At 48.3% G+C, this 20,942-nt stretch overlaps 2 protein-coding genes across 8 annotated transcripts in view; both read left to right on the top strand.

Moving 5' to 3' along the window:
- Positions 1–380: 380 nt before the first annotated feature.
- Positions 381–18,611, top strand: RAD21L1 (RAD21 cohesin complex component like 1). The gene is made up of 14 exons (XM_041396106.1): positions 381–424; positions 1,133–1,400; positions 7,172–7,301; positions 8,785–8,884; positions 9,847–9,953; positions 10,338–10,523; positions 11,125–11,226; positions 12,207–12,317; positions 13,333–13,562; positions 14,408–14,510; positions 15,229–15,368; positions 16,050–16,130; positions 16,681–16,758; positions 17,513–18,611. Exons 1-14 carry the CDS (start codon positions 381–383, stop codon positions 17,702–17,704), a joined length of 1,872 nt encoding a protein of 623 aa, XP_041252040.1. The 3' UTR covers positions 17,705–18,611.
- A 1,353-nt stretch (positions 18,612–19,964) lies between these two features.
- The window catches only part of SNPH (syntaphilin), a 13,650-nt gene continuing 12,672 nt past the window's right edge, over positions 19,965–20,942 (top strand). The window contains exons 1-2 of one of the 7 annotated variants that reach the window (XM_041396163.1): positions 19,965–20,194; positions 20,881–20,938. In XM_041396163.1, the coding sequence (XP_041252097.1) occupies positions 20,177–20,194; positions 20,881–20,938 (76 nt within the window). In that variant the 5' untranslated portion in view covers positions 19,965–20,176. Of the gene's footprint in view, positions 20,195–20,239; positions 20,496–20,524; positions 20,939–20,942 lie in introns of those variants that run through there. The other 6 variants (XM_041396164.1, XM_041396165.1, XM_041396167.1 and 3 more) reach the window with 6 other exon arrangements.

Raw genomic sequence — 20,942 nt, 5'->3', positions numbered from 1 at the left:
TGCCTGAGAATGTCTGAAGTGGGTAGCTTATGGGATGGATTGAAAACTGGTGGCAGTTTATGATAAACAGCACCTTTTGTGGCTCTGCATTTTCCAGTGGGATAATTATGTCCCTTTCCCAGCACACTGCTCGTACCCATTTCTCTTTCCACAGAACATTGTGCTTTAATGACGAGATGCAATTTTGCCTTCACACCACAGACAATGGCCCTTGAATCAGCAGAAGGGCTGGCGTGGGGACACCCCAGCAGCAGCACTGCCAGGCCAGTGTGGGTCACAGCCACCACGTCACCTCGAGGCACTGAGAATCATCCGCTCTCTTCTGTACGGAGCACCATGGGTTTTGAAGAGGCCATTCCAGGGCTGCTGGTGGTAGAGGGATGCTTGGCACGGTGCAGGCGCGTGTCCTGGCCTTCATCCTGCTGTGCGGATGAAGCTGGTGCGGTGTGAGGGCTGGGGGGTGGCAGGGGGCTGGACCCCCACCCCACAGATGGTGGGCATGCTTGCTGCCTCCTCTTCTGCCCGAAGCAGTGCAAGCACCAGCTCTGTGCCAGAGTTTTACAGGAAACTATTGCTAAAAATGGTCACTGACGGCAGAAACAGATCTGTAGGGAAGAGCAGTCAGGTCCTGGCTGTGGGAAGGAGCTCAGCCTCACATCCAGCCCAGGCTGCAACTGACCATGGCACAGAAATCCCTCAGATGCCTTGGCTGTGCCACTGCCATGATGCTGGTGGCAGGATCCCATCCAGGAAGATGCTGGGGAGGCAGCAGGAGGTCCAAAGGCCATGCTGTCCCAGTGCTGGTGGCAGGGAACAACCCAGGCCAGGGCCATGCAGCTGGTGGAATACCCCAAAGCCTCATCAGTCCGGTGGAATACCCCAAAGCCTCATCAGTCTGGTGCTGCTGGGCCGGAGCACCATTCAAGAAGGGTTCAAGGAGGTGAGAATGGTGGCTGAAGGCTGGTGTAGGCAAAGTTTCACCCAATGGTATCGGTGTTGGAGTGCAGCAAGGGGACCCCGTTTCTGCCAGCGGCGGGGCGTCCCTGGGGTGCACACAGCTAGGAGCCGGGCCCCTCGGGGAGCTGGGGTGGGGGGCTCAGCTGGCTCTCGAGCAGCGCCCGCGTCCCTTCAGCCGAGACCCTCCGCAGCCGCAGCCGTACCGAGCCATAGGTGCCACCGGTGCGGCGGGCGGCCCGGGCGCGGCGGCGGGCGGCGGCGGCGGCCAGCAGCAGGGCGGCGAGCAGGAGCCCGCCCAGGGCCAGCAGCGCCAGCCCGGCCACGGTGCAGCGCCCCCGCGCCCGCGCCAGCCCCCGCACCCGCGGCCGCCGCCTCGTCCGGGCTCCGCAGCTCCGCCGCCCGCGGGGACGCCATGGAACCGCCGCCGGCCTGCGCGGCCGAAGGTGAGCGGTCGAAGCGGGACGGGATGCTCCTCTGGGTCGGAGACGGGTCCCCGAACCGGGATGCTACCCCAAATCAGAGGCGAGCCCCGCGGCCGGGATGCTTCCCCTCTCCGGAGTCGCTTCCCCTGACCGGGCTACCAGCCCCACCCCGCAGGTCTCCGAACCGGGCTGCTCCTCCTCCTGGGGTCCCGCTTAGCCGAACCGGGCAACCTTGGGAGCTGAGATTTCCCCCCGGACTGTCCCACTTCCCCGGAACCGACCCCCAGACCGGGCTGCTCCCCTTCCCTGAACCCTCACCTGCCTCTCCGAACCGGCTCGTCCCACCTGGCTCTCCCCCTTCCCAAACCAAGCTCCCGCCGCGTGACCCACCTTCCCGAATCCGTCTGAAACCCCCTGTGGGCACCTGTGTCCCTGTGACTCCACTAAATTGCCCCTCACCGGACCCTCTTCTCCAGCCGGGCTCTGCCCTCCCGTTCCCCGCTCCCGCACCGGGCTGTGGCCCCGCTCCGTGCACCGTGCTCCGCTCCCGCTTCTCCGCTCGGTCTGCCCTCCCCGCCGATGCCCGCACCGAGCTGCCCCGCTTCCCCTCCCGGTCCCCCGCGTCGGGCTGCCTACCCCCGCCGCCTCCCCGGCTCCCCGGGCAGGTGCCGGTGCCGCCGCGGGGCGGGCGGTGGGTGCCCCGAGCTGCGGTCGCGCACGGCCGCCGCACGCACACGCACACACACACACACACGTACGGGGGGCACACACATGCACTCACATGCACTCACATGCACACGCCCGGGTGCACACCGGCACCTGCTGTGCACGTACCCTGTGCAACAATAGGGACCGCTCTGTGCCCCCCCTCGGCATCGCCGGGACCCTCCGTGGGCATCCCGGGGGGCTGCGTGGGGAGGGGTTTTGGAGAGGACAGAGCAGCAGGGTGGGTTTCGTGTGGGGTCTGCCTGGAGGACGTGTCCTCCACAGCCAGCAGTCCCCTGTGGGACATGAGGTGGAGCTGGGCTGGGAACACTGGGGCTGCAGCATGAGCATCCCCAGCCCCAAAGACAGCAGGGAGAGGTCCCATATGGATGTTGCCCAGCCTGTCCCCAAATTCCCAGAGAAAATGGGGGTTGACCTGGGTTTGGGCCAGGTATGATATGCCCCAGCCTGGGACAGAGGAGCACCTGTCCCCTGAGGTTCCCACTGCAGTCCCATGGCATAATGCCCCACTTCAAACACACACACACTCTCACGTTATTTATTCCATTTTCCCCAGAGCATTCATGTCAGTGCCTGCACTCTTCTTCTCCCTGACCTGGCACCAGACCCAGGCACGTGCCCCAGCAGCGACCTGCTGGCAGCCACACGCTTTCCCTCGTTTGTTAATACAACGTGGTCTATTTCCACATTTGGAGCAGTGCCTGGAGTTGTGGATATAAATCCCCAGCAATAGCGGGTGGGCTGCTGACAGCTGCCGGGAAGGTTTGTCCATTGCTTTACCATTCCCTTCAACACCTTCACACGCTTCCAGCATCTCCACAAACACACCCAGTGCTGTGGGCACTGGGTGAGCTCAGTGCTGGGGCTGCAGGGATGCTGCTTGTGCTCTGCACCCTGTCCCCATTGTGTCCTGAACCCTGTTTCCACACACAGTGCGTTCCTCTGCAGCTACACTGGGCTCTGTGTTATCCGTAGTGTCTGGGCACTGCTCTGTGTGGAGATGTCAAATGGGAGTCATGACAGGGATTTTCTCTGAAGTCTCTGTCAGATACAGCTAAAATGGATAAAAAAGGGTCAGAGAGTTTTAGAGCATGCCACACAAATAAAGAGGTGCATTTTTCTGAGGGCTGGAAGGTGCAACACGATCCAGGCTCAGCACCTACCCAGGCACAGTGTCTATGCATGATGCTGACTGGAACACTCTAGACCAACACATGGCACCTCTCAGTCTCTGAGCTGCAGCAGGGGCACAGAGCTGCCATGGCAGGGGGCTTGGAATGAGATGATCTCTTAAGGTGTCTTCCAACCCAAACCATTCCGTGACTTTGTGACTCTGTGAAACACACAGGCTTCCCAGCACAGTGTCCCCAGGGATGTAGCCAGAAGTGGGCCGAGTAAGAATTAAAAATAAATGTAAGTGCATCCTGACACGTTAACTACATTTAGAGAGTCTTTAGTACCAACCCACTCCACAGGAAGGCAGGAGATGCTTGGAGACAAGTAGGTCATGGGACACAGATTGTCCCAAATCAGCAGGAAAAGATGGATTTGGAGCAGGCAGGCATATCTCTGTGAACAGATGGGCAGGAGCAGATCTGCTGCCTCACCATCGCCAAATTCCCTGGGAAGACAGAACTGCCACCAGTTTGCTCCTGAGCAGAGCTGTGGTCAAGTCTCTGTTCTGGAGCACCCAAGCCCTGAGGCTGCCCATGCACCCAGGGATGCCAAGGCCAGGAGCCCGGCCAGGATGGGGATTTGTGGGGAGAAGCAGAAGCACTCCTGCTGTGGGTCCCACCTGCCTTCATACAGGGACAAGAATGAGCCTGCCATGGGGTCAGGGCTCCATGCTGCCCAGGGGGGCTGCTCCTGCACCCCAATCCCACAGCAATGCTCGGGAGGCCACCTGTGAGGTGGAGGGATGTGTCCTGCTTGCACTGAGGTGCCCCAGGATCCCACTGCCATTGCTGGATTGGAGCTGGAGGGGACCCCAGGCCTTTGAAGGGGCCTCAGGATAGCCCAAAAACCTTCCCCAGCCTGATCCTGAGTGGCTGAGCATGAGGATGGGGACTGGCAAAGGCCACTCCATCCCCAAGGTGCTGGCACTAAGAGAAGGGGAGGAGAGACTGAGACAGGCAAGATCTGTGCTGCCAGTGCAGGAGCAAAGAGAGGAGGGAGACAGCCAAGGTCAGAGGGAGCACTGCCAAAATTCACAATGAAACTGCAGGAGTGCTGGAGGGGAGAGACAGACGATTTGGAAAGAAAAGGAAAGAGGAGGGAGGGAAGGTGTCTGGGAGACAAAACAGGGTAAAGGAGCCAGACAGGGAACCAGGGATGGGAACATGTCACTCCTCAGATGAAATGATTGATCATGGATGAGAGGGACAGCAAATGGGAGCCTCAGACAGGCAGAAGAGGACAGCAGGAGCAGCAGTGTGATGGAGCTAGACAGGACCTGGCTTTGTTCCCTAATACAGCCCTGTGCAGCACAGCCCAATTTTGGGGAGTGCACAGCTGTCTGGTGCCCACTGGCAGTGCTGACCCCTATCCAGCCTCACCACGGAGGTGGTTTCATTCCTGCCTCCTTAGCATTCACAGCATCCCATGGCAAAGCGAGTTTCCGCAGCCAGCACGGCTCAAGGTGACTCAGAGGTCAGGAAAAAGCAGACAGGCAATTCAGGAGCTGGCTCTACATCACTGGGAGATCCAGCAGTTTGGGAGGACCAGAGATGTCCAGCACATCACAGCCTCCCTGCCTGTCACTGCCAGTCCCTGTGTACCCCAGACACAACATCCCAGTGCTCCCCATGGATTGGGGGGGATGGTTTCTGAACCAGCAATCTGCTCCTGGGAGCTGCTGCCACCAGCAAGGCAGGGCTGGACATGAGCCTTGGTGCTGGGGAGGGCTAGAGCTACACAGTGGGCATCAGTGAGGGTGGTTCCCCTCTTGCAGGGCATGGAGTTCCCAGACAGGTTTGGTGCCCTGGAAGAGCACTGGATACCTCTCTGGGGCTCATGGGGAGGTTCCTCCAATTCCTCATTGGGGATACACCAGACCAAGGATGGTTTATAGCAAAAATCCCTCTCCTTCCCCACACATCTGAGCCCCAGCCCAAAGGCGGCTGGAGGGATGGAGCCCTGCTTGCCACTATGACCAGATGCAGAGCCGCACTGGGATGAGGCTCAGCGCTTTCCTGGTGATAATTAAGATCTCATTATCTTCAGCTAACACCAGGGAGACAGGGAAAACCTCAGGTGCCTTGTGATATGGCAACAGCTGATGCTCCAGGCTGTGCCTGGGAGCAACGGGAGCCTTGCTTGTTCTGCCTGAATATAAAGCACGGAAAGCACGAAGCAGAGGGTGAAAAACTATTTTTTTCCTGGCTGGTGACACCTAAGTGTGCAAACATACTGTCTTGTCTCAGGGGTGGCTGGAGCTGACACAGATGGATGGCTGTGCAGCTTTTGCCTTTCCCCCCCCTGCACAGAGGTCTGACCTGAGGCTCTGTTTTTTTGTTTGGCTTCTTTGTTTTCTTCTGCAAATTTCCTTCACCAGGGGAGTTTTATCAGACGTGTCTGGAGCCACGCAGGAGCTGCTCACCTGCAGAGAAAGAGATGGGGCGGTGTCTGCAGACGGGCTCTTAGAACGTCAAGGGTGAAAGGGACTGGGAGAAGGGAAGGGGAAGACAAGGAGAGGAGAGGAGAGGAAGGGAGAAGGGGAAGGACAGATGCGTGGGGACAGTGAGACTGCTCTCCACTGTCATGAACCCAAAATGAGGGGTGCGGCAACGTGTTCCCGGGCATGTGTGGGTCCTGCTGGTGAGCCCCAGGAAGGAGGGGGCCATTTACCGCGGCAGGTCCCTGCCGGGGGCTCCGTGGCTGTGCGGAGCCGTGGCGAGTGGACACGGGCCCGGCGGGGCTCTCAGGCGGGCCCGGTGTGGGACCCCCCCCCCCCTCCCCTGGCGCCTTCCCGCCCTCGGCTGAGCCGCGGCTGAGGCCTGAGGAGGGTCCGCCCGCCCCGCCGAGCCCCCTCAGCGCCTGCTGATCCCCCTCGGCCCCCGGGGCTCCTCATCCCCGCAGGGCCCCTCACGGCCGGCTGTGCCCATCCATCCCTCAGGATCCCGATAAATCCAACACGTCCCTCCTGGCATTGCTCAGGCCCCCTGTCCCCTCAGCGTCTCGGTCACCCCATCGCCTCATGTCCTGCTAAATCCGCAGGGCCTGGCTGGATCCTTCTGTCCCCTCAGGCACTACTAAATCCACCCTGACCCATCCTCTGAGGATCCCGCCAAATCCCCCCTGCCTGCCCTCTGAGGGTCCTGCTAAATCCTTTCATTCCCTCAGTGCTCTCAGGGTTCTCCCATTCCCTCAGCGCCCAGCTGGGTGATCCCAGTCCTTCTGGATCCCACTAAATCCTCACATCCCCTCAGTATCTGCCTGGGTGCCCTGTCCCCTCATCCCATAAATCCTCTCATCCCCTTCAGTGCCTGGTTGTCCCCCCATCCCTTCAGATTCCATTAAATCCCTAATCCCTCTTGCTGCCCCAGGACCCATCTCCTGTTGCACGGGGAAGAGCTCAGGGAATTTTGTCAGGGCTGCCCTGAGACCTTTGACCGGGCACCATGTTCTACGTCCATTTGCTCATCAACAAGCGAGGGCCGCTGGCCAAAATCTGGCTGGCTGCCCACTGGGAGAAGAAGCTCACCAAGGCACATATCTTTGAGTGCAATTTAGAGGCCACTGTACAAAAAATCCTCTCCCCAAAGGTAGGCTGTGGCATGAGGAGGGATCTCCTGGAGAGTCCTGGAGGTGGAGGTGTTGGCCTCTCGCAGAGAGCTCTATTACTTCTGTGTAATGATCTCCTGGAGAGTCCTGGAGGTGGAGGTGTTGGCCTCTCGCAGAAGCTCTGTTACTGCTGTGGAACATTTTAATGTTTTTGCCAAAAATACTAACTCCTGAACAACTTTTTTTTAAATTTAAATCCTCACCTGTGGAACATTTTAATGTTTTTGCCAAAAATACTAACTCCTGAACAATTTTTTTTTTTTTTTTAATTTAAATCCTCATAGTTTGCTATAGCTCTGCGAACCTCTGGACACTTACTCCTGGGAGTGGTGCGGATTTACAACAGGAAAGCAAAGTACCTCTTGGCAGACTGCAATGAAGCTCTGACCAAAATGAAGACAGCCTTTCGCCCAGGTATACACAAAATTCAGAATTTTTTCATCTGTGTCCTCTCATTTTAAAAGTTAATTTTTTTATATTTCTGTTCAATACACATTACTGACCTCAAAGGAAACTGAATGTACTAGCGCCTACTGCTGGTCTGGCTTAATTTAGTGCCATTTCAGGTCTTTGACTCCCTTAACAGAAGCATTATCTTAAGTGGGCTTACAAGAAGATGCTGGAGTTCAGCCTCCATTGCTAGATAATTAATTTTAATTTCTGATGACACCAACAACATGTCTAACAGTGTCAGTGCCAGACCTGACAGTGTGTTTTGAGCTCTAGCCATGAAGACAGGGAGAAGGGATCTGAGATGACTGGAGCCTTTTCCAACAGCCTCTGTGTTTGTCATACTTAGGCAATAAATGGGAGGCACTGTTGTCTTAAAAAAAAGCCTGAGAATACCAGTGTCTACTGCCAGTTTTAATGGGCTTCATGACCTGGTCTGTTTGCAAAATAGTCAGTAATTACTCTGCATTATTCTCAAGGATATGATCACAGAATTATAGACTCACAGAACCATTTAGGCTGGAAAAGCCCTCCAAAACCTAGTCCAACTGTTCACCCAGCACTGCCAAGGCCACCACTAAGCCATGTCCCCAAATACCACGTCTTTCAAATCCCTCCAGGGATGGTGACTCCAGCATTACCCTGTCCCAGGGCTTGAAAACCCTTTTAGTGAAGAAATTTTCCTTAATATGCAATTGAAATCCACCGGCCATGACTTGTGGTTATTTTGGAGATAGATCCTATAGCAACTCGGAGAGTACCACACAGCTCAGGAACACACAACATTCACCACTGCTGCAGCAGAGACTTTACTTAGATAGAAGTGGGGAGAAGAATCTCAGCAGGAGTGGTAAAATGCTGAAAGAGGCTGTTCAGGGAGCTGTGAAATCTCCATCAACAGAAACAGACCAAAGTGATCTGACTTAGAAATTAACCCTGTTCTGAGCAAAAGGTTGGGCTGGACGACCTTGAGAAATCCCTCCTCACATGAATTTTTCCAGGATTCTCTGATTCTCAAGTAATTGGCAGTCTGAGTACATAATTATTCCTCTGCTCTGTCTCCATAACACTGGAGAACAGTGTTATGGAGACAGAGCAGAGGAAAGGAAAACACAGTGGTTCATTTGCAGTGTTGTGAAAAACTCTAGGCTAGACATCAGCTGGGAGAAGCTTCCAGGGACTTAAAGCAGCTGCTCAGCAACACAAGTACTTACATATTTCAGGTCCTGTTGCAGCAGACTCTTTTGTATCTGTCTGTAAAAAATAGATCATCTTAAGGACATGGAAACTGAAATTCCACTTTTGGGTGCCTAAGCTTTACCATTCTGTGATTTAGAATGGCAGCAGTCCCTCCTGACAGGTTTATAGACTTATTATACCTACATGGGAGAGAACACTACTTTTATTTTATTGATACTTATTTTGTTATGTTGTCTGTTTATTTCAGGGCTTCTTGACCTTCCAGAAGAGAACTTTGAGGCTGCTTATCAGTCCATTACATTACCTGAAGAATTTCATGATTTTGAAGCACCACTACCAGATGTAAAGTAAATGCTTCCCTAGTTTTATTCATTTTTTTAGAATTCCCAGAAGTAAAAGCTTTGTTTGCTGTTATCTGATCGAGACTCAGATTGGGTTGTTTTGATTTAATAACTGAATCCTCCTAAATTCTGAGCTCTACAAGGCTACAGCCACAGGCATTGTGCTTTGGTAGTTTTCCTCAGTCCTTTAATCAACAGACTTTCACAATGGAATAAAGTCTTGAACTTAGACTTCAGGATTTTAAATTGTCTGAGTGAAGGATGCAAACAGCTTTCTGAACCTCAAGAGAAGAGATAAAAATTAGTATTAATCCTGAAAGATGTGGCCAGTAACCACACAGTGTTGCACTGTTCCACTGGGTAACTTCGTTTTGTTTCTGCTCCACTGCTCTCTGGGGCTGGGGTGTTTTATCAGCAATAGTCAGCCTGGCTCCTGAGAAAAAGCCAGCATATTTCTTAGGCTTTTTTGACACAAAGCAGCATTAATGTAGAAAACTGATAAAAAACAGGAGGCTAAATTATGTTTCTGATGGCTCTGATGTCCCAAAGGTCCAGGACAACAGATTTCCACTGAGGGTTGCTCTGCACCTCCTCATAAATACAGTTTGATGGGATCAGTAAGGGTTTATTATTTTGTAAGTACAGCTGCAATATAATACACTTTATTCAAGTGCCTCAGTGTGCTGACTCTGTAAAGGTGCCTTTTCTTCCTGCCCAAAGAGTTGTGTAATTTGATTTAAAAGATGTTTCACTAATTAGTTGCCTTCTGACAAGGGTCTGGTAGGTACTAGGGCTTGGATGGGAACAAAATCACAAAAGCCTAAGTTTACTGGCAAAAGGGAGTGGAGAAAATGGGAACTTGTGATAAAATGCCAGGACTGAAGGCTGTGTAGAAACAAGTTTTCACATTCCAGCTGAATGCTCAATGAGTTTCAGTTCACTCTGTATTTTTGTATTTTTTTCATCAGGGCCATTGACGTTGCTGAACATTTTACCTTGAATCAGAGCAGAGCTGAAGAAATCACACTTACAGAGGATTATGAAAGCAGTATACTTCTCTGTGAGAGAAATTTTGGTGAGAGAAGTTGAGAAATTGGAGATATTTCATCAGGGGAAGTGTGTTTTATGTGAAACTTTTATGTGAGCCCTTTCCATCCACATGTAAAAAAGCTTAAAGTGATTAAAGGTCCTTTTGTTTCATGCTTTTGCTGATTGGCCTATCATGCTGTCTTAGGTTTAAATTTTTGTGTAAGCAATATAATCTGGTGTCAGAGACTGAGAACCAAACCAAACATTTCCAGCTTTTACTAAATTAGATAACATTGTTTATTCTTTATTCCATTTGAGGTATGGGATGTCTTGCAATCCTTTAAAAATGACTTGAAAAATTAGGAAATGTATACATCTGGGTTTACAAAACTCACGCAGATGAGGGCTGAGGAATTGTGTGTTCCCCCAGATGAAGAAGCAGAAGCACTGAGGAGACAGAGCTTCTTTGAGGGCAGTGTCCTGACGAGCAGTAACAGTCTGGTGGCCCATCCCAACTCAGCCAGCACCAGCGGAGACAAATCTGTGCTGCACGAAGATGTTTACTGCTTCCAGGATGACCATTTTGGGGATGAGGAAGATGCTGTAGATATGATTGGTAGGGTTTGCCACAGGCAAACAGAATTGGTTCCTGTCCAAATATTTTTATTCTTACAGGAAAACAGTCAAGACAGCACCAAAGCGATTGTTGCCAAACACAAGTCCTATGTTATTTGTTGTTTTCGTACATATATTTTTCCTACCTGTTACTAAGTCTATGATCACTTAGACACTGCCAAGTCAAATTGCTTTAAAGGCTGTATTTCATTATTTTAGCATTAAAGGCATTAAATTTATGCTTAATGTTTAACAATTTAATTTCTGTTTTCAAAGCTGAAATAGTATAGCATTTTTATCCTTACTATTGTAATAACAAAGGCAGCAAAGTAGTTTCTGGCTTTTATGTAAACCTTACAGATTGATACCTGTTAACACTATCAAGGCCATATTTTAAAAAAAAAAAAGGTGGAAATCTCCAACTTGTGACTAATCCCCTGCTTTGTGTGCTGTTGCAGACAGCCGTAGCACTGACGGCCATCTGCAGAAGCTGAGCTTGCTTTCTTTGCAGAGTGTTAACCTTGACTAACATTAGGCTGTATCAGGCTATTTCGTGACTACTAAGGCTTAGAATGATTAAAACTATGTGCTTTGTATTTAAGAAATCCTGTTGAGGGATGAGCAAAATGTCCTAGATAAAGACATTCTTGATGTGGAGGAAGCACGTCCTTTGTCACAAGATCTGCCAGAGAACAGCACAGCCAGTGAGTTTGCAGTGTCTGCTCCATCTCACATAAACCCTCTGTTCCTGTGTTAAAGCCTAATGTCACTCACATTCAGCTTTTTGTAGTATCCTTTTCCTTTCTTCATTTATTTTGCTTTTTTTTTTTTTTTCCTAAACATCCACCATTTTAGGATAATTTTATTTGATTTAAGGATTCCAAATTTGTAGCTTTGTAGCTTGACATTGCTTAGAAACACCTTCATGTGACATCCTGTTGGATATGCTGTTGGTCCACCCTGCTGCTCACAGCATGATGTCCCTTTTGAGGGGGAAAGAAACCCAAATAAGGCTGTCCTGTAACAGTGAACTTGCCTAGTGAGAGCTTAAAAGGTCTTTTCCAACAGAAACAATTCTGTGCTTCTATTTCTGGCTTCATATTTCTGCAACAAATTACACTTAAGTAACTCATAAAGGTGTTGTTAGTCTTCTTTTGGTTTGATACTGATGAAAGAAATGAAGCTTTGATAACTATTTCTGAGAAATTTTTGCTATCTTAAATCCTTACTCCCTCATCAGAGTGTTAGTTTAAAACAGAGAATTCTGGAACAGCTTTAAAGGGATAGAGTGGCTCTTGCCTCTCCTTGCTCTGTTGCTGGTGCTACTTGTTCCTTTTCTGTTGACAGAGATGTCCCCACTTGCCTGGAACTGGAAAAGATAGGGATTGAAGCTAAACACCTTTGCCCCTAAACAATTTCTGTTGTGTGGGCATTTCTCCAGATCAGTTCTTCTGTCTCTGCTATGGCCTGGTCATTCTGGGATCAGTGAAGGGAAGTGTAGAGTATGAGAGTATGAGAAGGAACTGGTGAACATAAGTGAGATTATAAACAAAACCACAGTTTCCTATTTCTTGCTGTTTTTGTCTGATATCGTTGTCTGTCATGTAATTGAGAAATTAGTCCATATTGTTTTTGGTTGGTTTTTTTTTTTTAAATTTGGGTTATTTGCTGGGTTTTCTTGCAGTTGAGTCCAACTGTGGAGACACCACCGTAGAGGATGGAAATCACACAAAGAGTGAGACAATCCTTTTGTTCCAGGAAGAAGGATTTGTGCTTGAGCCAGTTGATGATACAGGTCAGAAGTTGGTCAGTTTCTGATGAATGTTTGCATTAACTTTTTTGGTTTGCTTCTTAGTAGTGAAAACTTGCAATATAGATTATTCCCACCTTAGATTTCATCTGCTCCTGCTGTCAGAGTTCCTTTTTACAGTAAATATTATACAAACCCAGTGTCAGGTTATTTATCCCAGCTGCCTGAATTTCTGCTTGTAGTTTCTTCCATGTACCAAGTGAAGTTTTGTTGCTTTTCAGCTCTGGGAGCATTGCAAGCTTGGCCTCCGGGGTGGTACTGAAGATTCACCTGAAAAACTTTAATTGCCAGTCACACATCTTAAATATAAAAGTCACAGTGACTTTTATTTTTAAAATCACAATCCTAAAACTTTCAAGCCTTTGGAAAACATTAGTTTGTGTACTTTTAACAAGATCCAAGGTGAAGAGTATTACATTTCCTCTGCAGAGGAAATCTAAATGTCCCCTGTCACATTGGTGGCTGTTTATGAATAAGCAAGCTCATGTTGACAGCAGTATTTACAATATTGGAATTTTCCGGCCTGCCCAAATAATATCCAGGAAGTTATGGCTATATAACTAATCTGTGTCTTTCTTTTGTGTTTACATCTTGATTAAATTGCTAAAGGATTAAACTGACAAATACAGATATTAATTATGAGGTAATGAAACCTCTTGAGTGCATCAGCAGTTCCTGGAGCACTTAACTTCCTCATGGATTAAAGACAGCTTATTCAGTCTTGTTGCTCTATCATGTGTTCTTATTAAGTTGTCCTGTACCCAGCTCTTTATTAAAAGAGTCATTTGTCTTCCACAATTAAACATAAGGGAATTTCCAGTAAAAGAGTACAAAGAGTGAACACTTCACAGAAGCTTTTGAAGGAATGCCCTGTGCACTTGTACTTTGATTTTCAAGTCTAGGCAGTGTTCAGAAGGTTAGCAGCCAGGTTGATTCAATGGTGTATGTAATATCCTAGGAATAGACCTTAAGACTTGTTATTAATACTTGCTTTATGTAGCTGTCACCCAGAGGAAGAAAAAACAAAGAAAGAGGAAGCTGCTGGTGGATGTAGAGAAGGAGCTCAGCTGCCAAACCATTTACAAGCAGCTCACCAACTACACTGACCTCCTGGCCACGCTGGACCTCGCTCCCCCAACCAAGAAAACAATGTTGTGGAAGGAGTGGGGAGGTGTGGATAAACTCCTGTCCCATTCTACACAGCCTATGCTTCATGCTCAGCTGCAAAAGGTAAACATCAGTTCCTTGTGGAGTCTATGCCACTGTGTAGGTTCCAGGATTGTTGCCGAGCTGGGATCTGACTGAGAGAGGTTTTGCAGACTCTGTTTGATGTGAAGCTGGGGCTGGCTGCAGGTGTGCACTGAGCATTGCTCTGGAGTACAGGTCAGCTGGACACCTGATGGTTTGCACACTCACCACTAATTGTTTCATCATCTCTGGGGTCACAGCCTTAACCTCCTGCACTCCAACAAGTGAAAAATTACAAAAGGAACATGAGAGCTGATGTTTCATTTCACACACTGGTGCCTGACTGATCTTATACTGAGACACAGCTTTTTACTTTTCTGTCCATTTCTTTTATACCTTCTCCTTTGTTGTATTGTTTTCTGGTTTATTTCTTCTTTGTAATCAATTTGAGATATCTTTTGTTTACATTTACTTTAAAGGTACATCAGACATTATTAGTAGAATATTGCTAATGGATTTGGAAGGGTTCACTGCAGCAGTGCAGCTTCACCACTTAGAGTCCAGCTGCAGAATTACAACTTGCTCTTTAAGAAGATGAAAACTGCAGATGTTTCTTTCTTTCATCTTTCCTTACTGGCTGGCTTCAAGAAAAATGTTTCAAGCTGCTCCTAATTTTTTTTTTTTTTCATGGAATTCATGTCAGAGCTGCAGAAGGCTATTGCTTAAAAAAACCCAAAAAAATTGCAGATTTTCAGAGTGACCTAATTCAAATACTGAAATTCTGGGTTGCAGTTATTAACATACAGCTCGTATTCATATTTTGTGTTGATGTTTGTAAATAATCTGACATGATATTCTGAAAGCAAACAAAAAATAATTATTTTCAGTTGTTTGAAAAATGCTTCAAGACTGACAGATTTAAGATGAGAGCAAATGGAATACAGAGGGTGTCTGAAATGAAAGAAACGAGAAAAGAGCAAGATACTACAGGTAACATTTTAATTCTGTTGTGAAGAATTAGCTGTTTGAGAGTATTTTCTATTCTACATAGTGTTTGAGAGACACAAGAGGTGTTAGTGTGCAATATTACACAAATTACTACTTTGCTGTTCTTTTGTTTCTTAGAAATTAAATGAAATCCAGGTCTTTCCTTCCTTGTGGCATAAGAAGATATTTTTGGTTTCATCTTTGGTTTCTCTAATTATCTCTGAAACTGCAGATTTGGGTAACGCTGCTTGTGGGGTTTTTTTCAATATTATTTTAAAAAATAGCTTCCCACTTGTTCTAAGCTTAATCAAACTTCTCTACAAAATTCCAAATTAATGTAAATAGTTCTTCTTGTATCTGGAAGATGTGTTTGGTTAATGTCAGGCAAGAAGAAATGTTCCATTTTAGACCTTCTGAGAAGGATATATCCACTTTCATTCCTTTGCTCTGCTGGGAACCTAACCTGCCTCAAAAATTAATTAACAAACCCACCTCCTGTGAGTCTATAAAGGTCAGCTTTCAGAAAAGGAAAACCTGCCTTGGAAGGTTCTTCTTCCATGCTCCTGTTGGGAATGATGTTTCTTCAATATTTGCTTATTCTGGCTCTTCCTCTCAAAGACTGTGAACTTGTGTGTGATTTTTGGTTTTCAGTGGGGTTTTTTTTTTAAGGATGGTGATTCACAGTAATTTCCTCTTCAACCTTGGTTTTCTATTAATACAGAGATGCTGCCAGAAGAAGAGACAAGTTACCTGCAGAAGCCAGCTCATTCCGAGACTGGGAGAAAAATTAGAAATGATTCCTTTACATTGACATCACAGAATGACAGAAATGAAAGCAATGACAACTGTGGTGAAATTATAGTGAGCAGTTTTCCTCAGTTTTAGAGACCTAAGTGTGCCTATTGGCTCCCCTTTTTGCTAAGGTTCCATTTAAGAAATTACTAATGTTTGGAAAGGATGCTAAAAACAGTCAAGAGAGCATTAAGTAGCTTGTGTGATGAAAGTTTATTTATAATTTGGTAGACTCCCACAATGAATGAATGATTAATTAAAATGTTTATTAATCAGCATACATTACAGTTTAATCACTATGTATAAATGAGAGCTTAATATTAAATATGAAATATTGTACTGAAGAGACAAATATAATCTTTATAAAGGATAAAACTTACATTTTGTGTGTCATATTGAGGAAATACTTAAGAAATATCTCTTCCATCTTCATTTCCATTCTTTAGAGAATATGAGGCTCATTAATGTTGAAAAGTGATGAAATTGGAGCTAATGTTGAAAAGTGATGAAATTGGCATCAGAAAATGTGTGCTCCATGCCTGAACTCTGCCCATAGGTTTAAATTCCTCTTTAGATAAATCCTGCAGCAAGGTCCTTCCCTGTATCAGGAAAGACATGGTAGAAATAGCAGCTATTAACTCATTTGGAAAAACTTCATTACAATAAATTCTTTGAGCAGAACTGTGTAAAGAGAATTGCACTGTGTGCATAAATGGTCAGGCCTAGTGATTGTCTTTTTCATGTTCACAGGAGGATGGAGCAGCTTTCTCCGAGAGCTCAAAAAATTCCCTGAACCAGGAAGCTGAAGCACAGCAGGTGGAGGTGTCAGAGGTGTGTGTTCTATCTAAGCTGATGGCCTTGCCTTGTTTCAGAAGAGAACCGTGTTTCTTAAAAAAAAAAAAAAAAAAAAAAAGCATCATGAACTTACAGGGAGTTTTGCTTCCTGTGAGAAGGAAATCATTTCTTCAACCTTGCTGGTTCTGAGGATGCTCAGGTACTCTGAAACCAGGACAGTCAGCTGCAGGCTTCAGAGGTTAAGCCCAAAATCCCACGCCAAATATTTGAATATCTCTTTAAGCTCCTGGCCAGTCCAAATCCTGTCAGAATCCCAGTCCCACGGAGCAGAACCTGGCTGTGGAGCTGCCTCACTGGGACCATGTCTGTGCTGCACCTGAGCTACAGAACAAAGCACACAGGTTCCTTCCTTTGTTCCACACAGCCTTGTATGAGCACAGAGGTGTCAGAGGCTCCAGATTCCCTGAGTTTGGCCATCCAGATATCCAGCTCCATCTGGATTTTCAGCCTGGAACTCCTGTCCTTTTTCTGGTGGTGTGTGACTTTTTCCACACCCTGAGTAACTTCCTGTTTACTTCCTCTCAAGGAGCAAACAACGACCGGGAAAGACAATGAAGAAATAAGATGGGGCAAAAGAACTCTTCGGCTACAAAGAGCTTTACAGGTACCAGTGCTGGATTTTGTTGTTAGATACCAAAAGCTGGTGTTGATTTCAGCTGGACCATGTTAGAAAAGCTCTTCTTTCTGCTGTCCATCGTGTCTCTGCCTTTCACTGGCAGCATGTGCTTTTTTTGGTATTTCTGTGGAAAATCAGGCTTCTGGGTGCTTGATGTGTGGTGTCCTTTCCACAGCTGCTGGAATTACTAGAATTTTCTGAATGCTTTTTTTCTTGAATGTATTTCAAAGGTTCTGTGCAAATAGTAAATAAATATTTACACCTGAATACAGCCTTTAAAAAACAAGAGATAACTGAGCCCAAAGAATTGCTCAATTATATTTATTGTTCTCAATCACAAAATATGATGGAAGCACTCCACTGATGTAATGGAATTCGGTGGAATTGTAGATTTTAGTAACACACATAAGTACCAACACAATTATGGTGTTAAAATACTAAGAGTCACTTCTATAATCACAGATGGAATGTAGCCAGAGAGGTTGTGGGCTCCCCATCTCTGGAAGTGTTCAAGGCCAGGTTGGATGGGCTTTGGAACAACCTTGTCTGGTTGAAGGCGTGTTTAAGGTCCCTTCCAACCCAAACCAGTGTGTTCTTCCATGATTCTATGGAGATTGGATCCTATTTGAGGCATTCAGGCAGAGATGTTCCCTCTATGCAGTGCTCTCTGTTTGGACTCCACGGGCTCCAGTTTTACTGGTAGAGAAGCTGACCTGACTGATTTCTCATTTCCCCCACGCAGCAACTGAAGAGATCAGGAGTGTGTTCCTTCAGTTTCCGGGAGCTCTGCCGGAGAAACAAGCGGAAAGAAGCTGCAGCCACATTTTACATCTTCCTGGTGCTGAGGAAGCACCAGGTCCTCGAGCTGCGGCAGCCCGAGCCCTTCGCTGACCTCACCGCCACTGCTGGGCCCATGTTTGACAAGATCACATAAACTGGTCAAAATACAGCTTAGGTTGCATTTTCCAGCAAATCGTTTTCCTGGAAAAAGAATGGAATGCCTTGTCAAGCTGTGGGAGATGAGCAGAGCTCCCTGTCCTCTACACCACCCAGTCATGGCTGGTGCAGGGGTCCTGCCCCAGGTGATCACTACAGGGCTTATGATTAATATTTATAGTTACATGATGAGTTATATTATAGTTATACAGTATGTTAATAAAATACCATTAAAATATATGTTCTACGTAAGAGATTTACATTGTGAAGGATTTTATGAAAATCCTCAAAGGAATTTTATAAAAATCCTCAAAGGAGTTTTATAAAAGTCCTTCAAAACCTTTCTCAGGGACTACTTTTGAAGCTTAAATTATTTTTTACAAGCCTTGTGTCTGTTAATTTTCTAATACCATCAGTAAGTTATCTGTTTAGTCTCTGTAGAAAAAAAAAAAAATTAGACTATTTAGAATTGTTCCTGTCAAAGACTGTTCAGTATTTCATATTTTAAGATCTAGCAGGGTAGTGTCTCCAGTGTTGCTTTTGTGTGCTCAGGCAGACAGAGGTTACACTGGCTGTAGAAGAGTCCAGAAATGCAGCAAGAAATTCTATTTCCTAGAAATCCTGCCTTTTCAGAATTCACAGAGCTTTTTAACTTATTAACACCTTTATTCATGTGCAGATGTATTTAAAATTTGATGTTAACTGAAATATTATTAGTTCTTTGCATTTTTATCTAATTTAGGATAAATTTTATCCCTTTTACTGTCATTTTCTGAAGCTGTTGGTTTCCAGCTGCCTCTCACCTGGAGGAGGGATGATTGTGCCCCACTCAGCTGCTTCGGTGCTGTGGGGACATCACTGTTCCTTCATGTGGAATCAATAAAAATCAGAAAATGTTTCCTGTGCTTGTTGGTGTTCATTCTGAAGGATCAAATCCTATGGCTTCATCTCAGGGTCAGGGACTTGGTGGTTTTACTTTAAATGGGAAAGGATGGGTGATGCTGTCACCTGACTTCCAGGTGTTCACTCACCTCAGTGACACCCTGTTTCTCTGGGCCCACTAATGTGTGTGCTTCCTGTCCCAGAGGATTTGGGGAGGTTTTGTTTTGAGGGTCTGTTTAAGGGAGTAAAATGGCTTTAAAAGAGGTGAAGCCCCAGTGTGGGGCATGGAGTGGCCACTGGCTGTGGGGGTGTTCCACGTGAGTATCCCTTCTGAACAGGAATATTTGATTAAATAAATATTGGGCCTTTGCTGCTGTCCTATGAGGGGTTCCTTTTCTGGGTGTAAGGAAGGGAAAATCATCCCTGTGTGGTAAAAACTTCTCAGTTTTCTGCAAAAGAAATGCTGGTTTGGGTGGGAATAGGAACAGGGCTCAGGCTAAGACTGGAACCAAGGGCAGCTCATCTTTTCTTTATAGCAGGCCTGGCACTTCCAAAGCCAGGTGCTGACCTGGGAAAAGGGTTTGGGTTTGGTGAAAACCTCTCTCTCTTCCCCTGCAGCAGGCCCAGTCTCCCTGGAGTGGTGTTCCCACTCTTCAGGTGAGAGTATCCTGGGAGACCAAGCACTGCAGACTGCAGAGGGAAGGAGAAACCATTTTTCTTTCCCAAAAGCCATCAGGAATGACTCTGCATCTCACAGCAGAGCTGCTGCCTGTGCCACATGGTCAGAGCTGCTCCAGTGGCAGCAGCTGTGATATCTCATTAATTTTCCTTTCAAGGAGAGAGGCTGTGCGTTGGATTCACTGGGAAAGAGGGAAACAAAAGGCAGCTGGAGGCGGGCAGGAATAAATGGGAGGCAGGATATATATACACTGAAAACAGTCTGTGTGTTGGGATAAATGAGGTACAAATCATGCAGGAAATAGCGCTGGAAGAAAGACTGACATGTATTTACCAAACAGGTTTGTCAAAACTCTGGAATAACCATGGGGGAGTGACAAAGGGAGCTGGGAATGTCTGAGAAGCACAATGGGCCTCGGCTCCAGACCCAAACTGGGCACAGGCTCTACTGTGGCTGTGAATATTTCCCACATTAACATTTCCCTCCATAAATCCGTATGTGGATCCACACAGGCTGGATGCTCGTAGCACAGGCAGTGCATCTCTGACGCTCCTGGTCCCCACGGGGGTGTCCGCAGCCGACCTTGGGCGCCCCTGGCCGCGGGCACGGAGCAGCCCCGCTGCTCCCCGCGCAGGCAGCAGGACGTGGCGCGGGGGCTCCCGAGACGTTTCCTCAGCAAATAATTTGGGAAGGTTGATCTTGACAGTTACAGCAGGAAGCGTGTGGGAAGTGCCATGAGTAACCGGGCTGTGCTGGAGAACGGGACGTGCCGTGCCGTGCCGTGCCAGCCTCAGCCTCATCTCCCAAACCTCCCGGACGCCAGTCACAGCCCGGGACAGCAGCTCGGGGTGGCTGTTGCTGCTTCTCCACCCCAGCCCCGGCGATTAGGGCTGAGCCACAGGGATTGAAATGGGGCACAGAATTCCGGTTATTTAATGACTTTACTTTATGAAAGCGCGTCACTAATTAGAGGCAGGGATCTCCTCAGAGCTGGACTGCTTAAAATGAGCACTACAACGCTGGGGGGGACTCCAAGGGCCGGGTGGCCGCAGCGCGGGGCAGCCCCGGCTGCCCCCCTTCCCTTCCTCCTCCTCCTCTTCCTCCTCCTCCTCCGGGGTTACGCGGGGCGAGGAGCCCAGGGCCAGCGGGCACAGGGCACACCCGGCCCGCGGGCCTTCGCAGACGGGGAGGGACCCCAAAACCCGGCTGGTTTCTTTTTTTTTTTGAGGTGGTTGTGCCGCTCCGGCAGAGGGGAGTTGCCATAGAAACGGGGGGAAACCCGGCGGGGAGGGCGGGGGGAGGCACCCGCGGCGCCGTCGCTTTAAGATCGCAGAGGAGGGAGCAAATTACGCAGCTGCACGGCTCATCCCTCCCTCCCTCCCTCCCTTCATCCATCCTTCCCTCCCTCCCTTCACCCATCCCTCCCTCCTCCATCCCTCCCTCATCCCTCCAGCGCTCCCGGCCGCCCCGCCGCACCCATGGAGGCCGGCGCAGGTGATGGAGGCGGGGGAGGGCGCGGGGTGCGGGGTGGGGCGGGGGGCACCGGGCACCGCACCGGGCACCGCACCGGGCCCCGCCGCCGCTCACCGTCCGCTCTCTCCCTTCCCCGGCAGGTCGCTGAGCCCCCCACCCCGGCGCTGCCGCCCCCGACATCGGCGGGGCCCCGCGCAGGTGA

This window comes from Onychostruthus taczanowskii, unplaced genomic scaffold, assembly GCF_017590055.1.
Source record: "Onychostruthus taczanowskii isolate IOZ18803 unplaced genomic scaffold, ASM1759005v1 scaffold126, whole genome shotgun sequence".
NCBI lineage: Eukaryota > Metazoa > Chordata > Aves > Passeriformes > Passeridae > Onychostruthus > Onychostruthus taczanowskii.
Note: the sequence above shows the minus strand (reverse complement) of the source record. Positions and strands in the feature narration are given on the sequence as shown.

Bases quoted from the DNA above. Each gene is read 5' to 3' on its own strand.
- RAD21L1 (XM_041396106.1), top strand. From the start codon at position 381: ATGCTTGGCACGGTGCAGGCGCGTGTCCTGGCCTTCATCCTGCT. The intron at 9,954-10,337 runs GTGAGAGAAGTT...GTGTTCCCCCAG, and splicing joins TCTCTGTGAGAGAAATTTTG to ATGAAGAAGCAGAAGCACTG. The intron at 10,524-11,124 runs GTAGGGTTTGCC...TTTGTATTTAAG, and splicing joins AGATGCTGTAGATATGATTG to AAATCCTGTTGAGGGATGAG.